Below are 10,845 nucleotides of genomic sequence, written 5' to 3' on the forward strand. Positions count from 1 at the left end.
GTACATACATATATTTCAAATAATGCTCTTTCTTGCAAAATTAAATTGTTTCTAATAAAGTCTCAATTGTCTGCAATAACATGTAATCTACATGAGTATTCCATTTTACATGTAGAATAGAGAAATATCGTATACATTAATATAATACATTTACATATCTCTTCCAGAACTTTTGTTCGTTTGTAGTGTTTACACGATAAATTTTTGGATATTGTCCACTCTATCTTGAGTGGAAGTTTACTTTAAAAGTTTAGACAATCTAAATAAAATTAATGAATAGAATTTTATCCTGATTTTAAATGCAATTAAAAGTTATGGATTGTCTAAAGCGAGTTATTATACATATATAGTTGAGTTGTCTTAATTTAATTCAGAAATTTTCGTTACATGACGCGCGCAAAGAGCGTATATATTGCAATCATTCATTACCTCAATAAATATGTTAATTCATCACTCACCGACACCGATGCGCAACAGCGGAATTATATATCTGCCACGTAGCTACGTTGATTCTGTAACATACAAATATAAAATTCATATTAAAACAGTGTGTTTAAAAAACTCTATGTTTTAAAACATAATTCCTATGGCATCAAACTTTTTATTCATTATTTAATTAAATATTTATTTAAATAATTATATATTTTCCGAAAATAATCTTTACAAGAATCAATTTTTATAAAATATTAAATCACTCCTTTTTTTCTAACTATTATTTCTAAATCATGGTAAAATAAAAAGGCTTAAAAACAAACAAAAACATTTACTCTTACACAAAATAAAAAATAATATTTACCGCAAAGTTGTTCCGCTGGCGCCCGATGCCTCTCCCCAGGCCTCCTCCTCCTCTCAGGTTGATTTCTCGGGTTATCAGCTCCCTTGATGCCCGACAACTCCACGGGCACCAAAAATGCGAATAACAATGATCACGCGATAATTAATATACGCCACTCCCGAAGACATGAAATAACCGTTCTGTAACATATAAATATAAAGTTCAAATTAAAACGGAGCTCAAAATAATACTAATAATATATTGAATCTTTTAACTTAAAAGTATGTCAAAGAGTAAAGTTTTTCTTTCGTAGACAATAGATCTCAGACAATAGAAAATAGACATAGAAAAAAATACTTATATCTAGAGTTATATCTTACAATTAATAAAGATAAATAATTACATAGATATCAAAAAAGGATTATGGAAATAATTGATTCTTGGTTACATTAAAGTTGCTGAAATAAATGAAAAAAGAATAAGAAAGAAAGTTGCATTGAAAATAAAATATTGACATTTTAAAAATATGAAGCTTTTCTACAGATTTCTTTTTTACAAAAAGAATTAGTGCAACATATTTATATATGTAAAATATAAATAAAGACTATTCTCTTATAGAGAAAAGGGTAGGTATTAAATGAGTTAGGCATGTGTTTCCTTTATATCTATAAATACTTTTCGAATGTGTGTATAAATAGAAGCATTATCTCTCTTATAAAAATAAGAAATACATATTTTAATAATGCTGTATATTTATCTGATATATAATATTGCATCTCATCTTATATATGACTAAACTAATTTTTACTTCTATAAAACGCCAATTTATACACAATATTTTACAGTCTATCCATGTAATCAATGGACAAACTGGCTTTATAACAAATAAAACAAAATAATGTGATGTGATGCGTGAAATCATATAAATTATTTGTTGCAGAACAGAGGAATTTTTTAAATATAATTATTATTATTTATATTAATTTTTCTGTCAATAAAGGTACGGTAAGGAATAATTTATATGATCTCATATCACATTATTTTGTTTTATTTGTTATAAAGCCAGTTTATCCATTAATTACATGAATAGGCTGTAAAATATTATAACGTATAAATTGGCGTTTTATAAAAGTAAAAATTAGTTCAGTCACATATAATATTGATATATATATGGAGCATTCCATGCTAAATCGACCTGGGTTTGACCCTCGACCTCTCGGATTTGGTCGACGATTTTTTACGTTATTATTCCAACTCTAACTTTTTTCAATATTTTTTTCGAAAAAAACTCGAAAAAATTAGAAGCGAACGCCGGCCCACTTTGGGTCAAGGCTTAATTTTGATATCTGACACGGGATTTTTGAGAATTTTTTCAGATTTTTAAATTGTGGCCATCGATATGTCGGTTAAAAAAATTATAACTAAATCAATTTTATAAAAAAAAATCTAAAAAAAATCTAAGTGCATTTTAGAGTTTGAACAATAACATAAAAAATCGCCGACCAAATCCGAGAGGTCGAGGGTCAAACCTAGGTCGATTTGGCATGGAATGCCCCACATATATATATATATATATATATATATATATATATATATAGTATATAAAATAAATCAGATGCAATAGGTATACAGCATTAATAAAATATGTATTTTTTTGTTTTTATAAAAAAGATAATGCTCCTATTTATATACACACATATTCAAAAAGTATTTACAAATATACATATAGGCTACGGTCAACGTGACGCTACAAATGCTTCGAAGCATTCCTCTTCTCTTTTCTTTCAATGAAGAAAGAAAGAGAAGAAGAACGCTCCGAAGCATTTGCAGCGTCACGTTGACCATAGCCATACATATATATTGCTTGCTTGCACCAATTTATAAAATATATAATTTCGGATGAATATATGGGGAAGAGATGAGAGATTAAAAGAAACACATGCCTAAAAGAAAAATTAAAAATAAACTTTTGCACGCAAGTACCACATTTTATTTGTAATTTTTAATAAATTTTTAATAAAAAAAAAACATGTTAATGAAAGAGTTTTTTTAGATATTATCTTGTATAATCTTGTATATATATGATGAGAAAAAATATAATCCTGATATAATTTAAACTATTATAAATTTTAATTATTTAGAAATATTTGATATATTAGCAAGTAATATTTGATATATATTTGTCAACATTAATCGTGTCATAAATAATTTATTAAATATTTAAAAAATCTTAAAATATAATCTAAAATATTTTATTTATTAGACAACGTATTAAACAAGCAATACAATATACAGTATAGTGCATGTTTAATACATTGTCTAATAAATAAAATATTTTAGATTATATTTTAAGATTTTTTAAATGTTTAATAAATTATTTATGACATAATTAATATCAACAAATACATATAAAATATTACTTGTTAATATATATTTCTATTCCTAAATAATTTATAAATAATTAAAATTTATAATAGTTTAGATTATATCAGAGGACCAGATTAAAAAAAGCATTGTCATTAAGATGTTATTTTTTTATTAAAAATTTATTGAAATTACGAATAAAACTTGCGTGCAAAAGTTATTTTTTTGTTTTTATTTTAAGCATGTGTTTCTTTTAATCTCTATCACATATTCGTCAGAAATTAAATATTTTATAAATTAGTGCAAGCGAGCAATATAAGGCCAATTCCTTTTAGTGACACAAGTCGACACAAGTGTCGTTCTGTCTTTGTTATTCATTGAATGCCAAGAAGGATAGAACGATGTTTGTGTCGACTTGTGTCACTAAAAGGAATTGGCCCATAGTATACGTGTATCTATAAATATTTTTTAAATATGTGTATGTTAAGTATAAGCATTATCTTTTTCTTATAACAAGAAATCCATATTTATTTTAGACATTACTTTTATTAAAATATTTTCGTATGTTACAGATCAATTTTGTATATAACTCCTCTGCTGTGTGAGTAAAAAAAAGAGTTGAGATGGAAGAACCCGGGAGGATAGACTGAGGAGGTCTAGGAAAGGTATCGGGCGCCGTTGGAGCAACATTGCGGTAGGCATTATTGCTTATTTGTACTAAAATTACACTGAAAAAAAAACTTTTTTTCAGTGTAGTCGTTTTGTTTCAATGATTTAAAAATAATAATTAGAGAAAAAAATTAATCTGAAATTTTATATAAATTTATTCTTGTGCGGGTTCTTTTTCAAAAATGTATAATTATTTTAATAGATATTTAATGTGAAAAGCCATTAAGAAATTCTATGCATGTAAGAATTATCTTTTAAATTATTGATTATATTTTGAGCGTTTTAATTTAAATTTTATGTTTATATATTACAGAATCATCGTGGTTAATCATACGTGGCTGATAACTCCACTGTCGATTAGTGAGTGACAAAAAGTATTATTAGGTAATGAGGTAACGGATCTATGAAAATTGTATGAGATATATGTATATTTACGTATCATTATAATTGGATTAAAAATAAATATAGAACCTCATGTGGATCCGTTATGTTAAAATGGATGAGCAGTAAAAAATTATGACAGATATTTCATATCGGACTTGCTTTGCGTTCTTTAATTTGGTGTGCTAATATGTTTGAGGCTATTACACTCGCACACAGGTACACAGAGAAAGAATACGATAAATAGAAATTAACGGTTATTTAACTATAAAAATATTAATAGAATTAAAATAAGGACCCGTTTTAAAGGTTAAAAGTTTTAACGTTTTAAAGTTATCGAACTATACTTGATTTAAATATATTGAAAATAATATATTGAATGTTTTAACTTAAAAGAGAGTAAAACTTTTAAGGTTTTTTCCTAGACAATAGAATTTAGACAACAAAAATAAAATACTTGTATCTATATCTAGAGTTGTATCTTAATAAAGATAAATAGTTGCATAGATATCAGAAAAAATTATGGAAACAGTTAATTCTTGGTTACATTGCTGAAATGATGAAGAAGGTATAAGAAAAATTAAAATCGTATTGAGAACAAAATATTATCATTTTAAAAATATAAAGCTTTTCTACAAATTTCTTTTTCGCAAAAAAAATTAATACAGGATATTTATATATGTATATATAACGATATTATATTAATTTTTATTAAGCGCCAATTTTTATACATAATGCTTTATAGCTTATCCATCTAATAATTGAACAACTGATTTTATAACAAATAAAACAAAATAATGTTATGTAAAATCATATAAATTATTGTAGAATAGAGGAATTTTTAAAAAATAATTATCATTGTTTATATTAATTTTCCTGTTAACAAAGGTATTTAATTTTAAATTAATATATATATGTAGGTATATATATTTGTTTTAAATAAATAGCAATCTAGATAAATATTTTTTTTCTCAGTGCAATATTTATGTGCAATATTTTCTAATTGTAAGTATATAACTTACTTACCAATTAAATAAGTCGCGACGCCACTCGTTCCGCAGCCGATCCGTCTCGTGCCCGTCGCGATCTGGAAATGAAAAGGGAGCGTAATTAACATATATGTGATAAGGCGAAGGCACTTTCGCGCGATCAACTTCTCGCATCGAAAATGCCGCGGCGTCACTTTTGCGTTTGTCCGCGCAACGCGCCTTCGGCCGAACAAGTATCGCGAAATACGTATTTTTTTAGAAATATCTACACCCGAGCGCTAAATGGATACTACTCGATAAATACTACAGTAAATAATGCATGCATAGATTAATAAAGGTTATATATACTTACCAATTAAACTATAATTAAACAACTCTCGCGACGCCACTAGTTCCGCGTAGCCCTAGCCGATCCGTCTCGTGCCCGTCGCGAGTCGCGATCTGGAAATGAAGGGGAGCGTAATTAACATGGCGGAGGCGCTTCGTCTCCCGCGCGATCAACTTCTCGCACCGAAAATCTCGCCGCGGCGCGGCGCGGCGTCACTACGCATCCCGCTCTTAACTTCGCGATTATACAATTTCTGTACTTTGAGTAGGAAATATTGCATGCTCGCCCTTCAGTATGATTGCCACTTTACATTCTTATAGCGAATAGGCATATATTAATATTTTTATAGTAAATATCCGCGATATTCGCAATAGATGGAAAATACGATCGTCCGCGATTGTCCGCGCGACCGAACAAGTACTGCGAAATACTTGTTTATTTTTTAGAAATAACTACACCCGATCGCGCTGAATCGATACTATACGCGATAGGTGCTGCGTTAAATAATTCATGCAAGATTAATAAAGGTTACACTTACCAATTAAACAAAACTCTCGCGACGGCGACGGCACTCCGCACTCGTTCCGGAGCCGGTCCTCTCCGTGTCCGCGGTCCGTCCGCCGCGCCGCGCCGCGCCGCGCCGCACCGCGAGCCGCGATCTGGAAATGAAGGAGAACGTCATCAATATGGCGGAGACGCGTCATCCCCCGCGCGGGAAACTTGTCGCGCCAACTGCCAAAGCCAAGTGCCGCAAAAAGTTGCTACGCGTCCCGCTCTCAACTTCGCGATCACGAATTTTCAAAATTTCGAAAATCAAATACTATACGCTCGCTTATGATTACGATCGTTATTTCATGCATTCTAGCGAATAGACTTATTACTAATTAATATTAATTTTTAACAGACATCCGCGATATTCGTGACATTGGAAAATGCGATCGTCACTTGCCCGCACGACGCGCGACGCGCCTTCGACCAAACAAGTATTCGCGAAAGACGTATTTTCACAAATTATTAATACCCGAGCGCTGAATCGATAGGCTATACGTGTGTACGATATATCGTGATAGATATATCGCAGTAAATAATGCATGCAAAATTAATAAAGGTTACTCTTTACTTTTATATATACCAATTAAATAAGTTGTGACGCCAGTCGTCCCGAAATCAGTCCATCCCGTGTCTATCACGTCCCGTTAATAACGAAATATTCCAAGATGCATCTTCGGTCGCGGTCCGGTATCATGTGACACTACGCGAGTCAAATGGATGGTTTTAATAAAAGCGTTGATTAATCGAAAATACGCAATTAAATTTTAATATTGCACGCACAGTATACAATATATATAATTGAGTTTATTAATATCGCAAAAATCTATTATGTAAAGTTACATTTTTAATAAATAATCAATATATAAGTATCATGCTTTTCCTGGTATAACATCAGGTATATTTGATACGAGTTGCCTATCTCTATCTCATTGGTGTATGGTAATTGTCTCTTTCAAACTGACGAACTGACCTGACTGACCACGTTGTCGACCACAGGCCTCTTGAAAGGTGAAGAAACATTGGAATGATGTCGAAAAAGGATATCGACTTGTTTAACGAACGTGCGGCTATAGCGGTAAACTTCTTTAGCGATTGATTCTTCACATCTGTGCCGCTGTGTTAGAAATCTGTGTCAATCTGTGATAGTTACGAGGTTAGGTTATATGACTCTGACTCGCACATGCCATTCAAATCCAATATTGCAGGAGAGAGAAATACTCGGTCTAAAGCTGCAACTCGAGTCGCTGCAACGGAGCATCGCGACTGACATTCCGAGCGATATAACTAAGGAGGAGTTCGAAAAGTTGCAGCAGGAGAACGCCAAGTTGACGCACAGGATAACAATACTCAAAAGGGTAGACTTTTAACAGAGCGTAGAAACTTTACGTTATTATTGCAAGAGAGTTTTCAATTTAAGGTTTTTTTCCATTTAGCGTATGTTTATTTTTTGTAATAATTTTTTGTAGACTGTGGAACGGCAAAGGAACAAACTAGACAATAGAATGGAGCTATTTGGAGCTGCAGATACAATAAGTATAAAAGATAATCTCTGCGCAGTCTTTCATAAAGCTATCAGTGCTGCTTATCCCGACATAGTGGATCCACCAGTGATAGTGACTACTAGCTCTAATCCCAAATTCGGGGATTATCAGTGTAACAGTGCTATGCCTTTGGCACAACAACTGAGTAGTTGTGGTAAAAGTTGGTTACCTAAAAATATTTTTTCACTATTCTATTCGTTAAAACTATACGGTATACATATATACTCGAGTGCCAGAAAAATTTAGAAACCTGTCTAGCGATGCATAGATGCTCCTGTTTATCCGATTAGCAACGTGACGATATGACAATTGTTAAGACATCTACCTATATAAGTACTTCAATTGTGAAAGATACTAAGATACTATTAAATGCACAAGTATGGTGACATGCACTGTCTCAGTTTTTTTGGCACGTGAGTGTGTAATTTCAATACAAAGATGATATCGTCGAAGCATCGATTGTCTCACACGTTCGAAGAGGGAAATCTGTTTTGAATCTGATCTGCCGCAGCAGTTATCCGGCCCAATTTTGCTTCTGTTTTAATGGGAGTCTCGTAATAAATAAGAGTTTTGATATGTTCCCATAAGAAAAAAATCTAGCGAAGACTTAACTCTCACAACTCTCATGTTTGGGAGATGTATGAAAACTTGTCAGATTCAAAACATCCTTGCACTCTTTGAGAGCGTATGAGACAATGTTTAAAAATGTCGTCTTTGTATTGAAGTTAATAGAGGAATTTTTTAGCATTTATGCCGTAAAAAGAATAAATCACTTTTACGTACGTGTTACGTTTTTTGTTCAAGATTAAAACACAATTTGATTTTTCCACTCGTATGTTTGTTCATTGCTCAAGTAACAAGCTCCTATTTCATATCGCGCAGTAGTGTTGGAACTAAACGTCGGAGAGAAAAATAGCACTGACAAATGTTTATTTTTAAGTCTTCTCTTTTCCATCAAAGTTTGTCAGTTTAATTTTTTAACACTCTGTATCTATCAACAGTGTACTTAATTATAAATACTTGTAAAATTATAAAATAATTACATTATACATGTTTAATGTTACTTTTATTTACTATTATTATTATTATTATTATTATTACAGGTACCAAATTAACTCCACGTGATGTTGCTAAAGAAATTATGTCCAAGCTAAAAGTATTTTCCATTGTCGAGAAATATGAAATAGCTGGTGCAGGATTCATAAATGTATATCTAAAACGTGAATTTGGACAATCCGTTTTGCGCAGTTGGTTATGGGCTGGCCAAGTTGTCCCTCCATATGTTAAGAAGAAAAGGGTAATTGTAGATTTTTCTAGTCCTAACATTGCTAAGGAAATGCACGTGGGACACTTAAGATCGACGATAATCGGAGACAGTATCGCAAGACTGTTGGAATACTTGGGACATGATGTGTTGAGACTCAATCACGTAGGCGACTGGGGTACACAGTTTGGTATGTTGATAGCGCATCTTCAAGACAAGTTTCCCAACTATTTAACCATTGCTCCTCCAATCCAGGATCTTCAGGTGACTAATCATATTCTATAATCATATTTTGTGACATTTAATGACAATTGTGACAAATATTTTCTAAATAAATATATACCAATTATTTATATGTTTATGTACACATACAGACCTTCTATAAAGAATCCAAGACTAGATTTGACGAAGATAAGGAATTCAAAAAACGTGCATACGAGTGTGTCGTCAAATTGCAGGCTTTCGAGCCTGATATAACAAAAGCATGGAAAATGATATGTGATGTATCTAGGCAAGGTAAATGCGGTAAACAGCTGTGTTTATATATAATTATTCATTTTGGAAGAAACAAAGTACTTGAATAATGTTGTTCTTATGTTTGATGCAGAATTCGAGAAAGTGTATGCTCGACTGGATATCAAATTAATAGAAAGAGGCGAATCATTTTATCAGAGGCATATGGAGTCGATAGTTGCAGAGTTAGAATTAAAAAATATGCTCGAAGAAGATAATGGACGGAAGATAATGTGGGGAGAGAAACATGGTAGTGGAATACCTTTAACTATAGTAAAATCTGACGGTGGTTTTACATATGATACGTCCGACATGGCTGCTATTAAGCATCGTGTCGAACAGGAAAGGGCAGATTGGGCAAGTATCATGTTGCACACTATAAGCGTCATATTCCTATTTTACATCTCAATAAATTACCTTGTAATAAAATCTCCGTAATTTTACAGTTGATATATGTGACAGATGCCGGTCAGTCTTTGCATTTTCAAATGTTAGAAAGTTGTGCCAAAAGAGCAGGTATCTTGAAGAGCTTTCACAGGATGGATCATGTTGGCTTCGGTGTTGTCTTAGGTGAAGACAAGAAGAAATTTAAAACAAGGTCCGGTGACACCGTAAAGCTTAGCGAGTTATTAGACGAAGGTAATAAAGCGAGAGATTAATTGTTAGTTCTTTGGTGTTGTTATCTCTTTTATCTCATTTCTAAAACGTTAATTACTATATTGTGCCGTTCAGGCTTGAGGAGGGCACTGCAGAAACTAAAAGAGAAAGAACGCGACAAGATATTGTCCGAAGACGAACTAAAAGCAGCCCAAGAATCCGTAGCGTATGGTTGCATAAAATATGCCGATTTACTACACAATAGAAATCACGAATATGTATTTTCATTTGATAAAATGCTGGAAGATAAGGGTAACACAGCCGTTTATTTATTGTATGCTTTAACTCGAATTCGTTCTATCGCCAGAACGGCGAATATCACAAAGGACGAATTGCGACAGGGCCTGCGCGAAATTCCGATCTCATTGGAGCACGAAAAAGAATGGAAACTGGCCAAAGTACTGTTAAAATTTCCCGACATAATTCTTGGCATTAACGAGGACCTATACTTGCATCCGTTGTGCGAGTTTTGTTACGAGATTTCATGCGCGTTTACGGAATTTTATGATAGATGCTACTGCGTGGAAAAGAATCAATCTGGTGAAATTGTAAAAGTAAATATAGGGCGTCTCTTGCTCGCGGAAGCTACTGCGCTTGTTCTAGAGAAATGCTTTAGTTTATTGGGTTTAAAACCTGTTGCACAAATGTAAAAGAATAAAAATGAACATACCATACCATGTGTACTTTCAATTATAAAATATAAAAAAGAATAAATAAAATTAATTTTCATAGTATATTAAAATCTAATTTAATAAAAAAGGGTTATATAAAATGTAAGAATATATAGATTTTTCTCTTAGGCGTTATTTCTA

At 32.0% G+C, this 10,845-nt stretch overlaps 2 protein-coding genes across 4 annotated transcripts in view; one reads left to right on the forward strand and one right to left on the reverse strand.

Annotated features, from left to right (window-relative positions):
• The window catches only part of LOC139776922 (paired box protein Pax-6), a 354,486-nt gene extending 353,430 nt beyond the window's left edge, over positions 1 to 1,056 (reverse strand). Inside the window, exons 1-2 of the mRNA XM_071713966.1 lie at positions 797 to 1,056; positions 459 to 512 (exon numbers count right to left, since the gene is read on the reverse strand). The gene's annotated coding sequence lies outside the window, so the exon portion shown is untranslated. The remainder of the gene's footprint in view (positions 1 to 458; positions 513 to 796) is intronic.
• A 5,921-nt stretch (positions 1,057 to 6,977) lies between these two features.
• On the forward strand, positions 6,978 to 10,707 carry Argrs (arginine--tRNA ligase-like protein). 3 transcript variants are annotated; one of them, XM_071713937.1, is made up of 8 exons: positions 6,978 to 7,133; positions 7,264 to 7,413; positions 7,525 to 7,759; positions 8,703 to 9,127; positions 9,238 to 9,379; positions 9,471 to 9,733; positions 9,823 to 10,015; positions 10,109 to 10,707. In XM_071713937.1, exons 1-8 carry the CDS (start codon positions 7,083 to 7,085, stop codon positions 10,681 to 10,683), a joined length of 2,034 nt encoding a protein of 677 aa, XP_071570038.1. In that variant the 5' UTR covers positions 6,978 to 7,082; the 3' UTR covers positions 10,684 to 10,707. The 3 variants fall into 3 exon arrangements, with proteins under 3 accessions (XP_071570038.1, XP_071570039.1, XP_071570040.1); XM_071713938.1 differs by having other exon boundaries at positions 7,525 to 7,753; XM_071713939.1 differs by having other exon boundaries at positions 7,024 to 7,066.
• Positions 10,708 to 10,845: the final 138 nt, after the last annotated feature.

This window comes from Temnothorax nylanderi, unplaced genomic scaffold (assembly GCF_030848795.1).
Source record: "Temnothorax nylanderi isolate EJ_2023f unplaced genomic scaffold, tnyl_v1.0 TNYL_tig0132_pilon, whole genome shotgun sequence".
In the NCBI taxonomy this organism is placed as follows: Eukaryota; Metazoa; Arthropoda; class Insecta; order Hymenoptera; family Formicidae; genus Temnothorax; species Temnothorax nylanderi.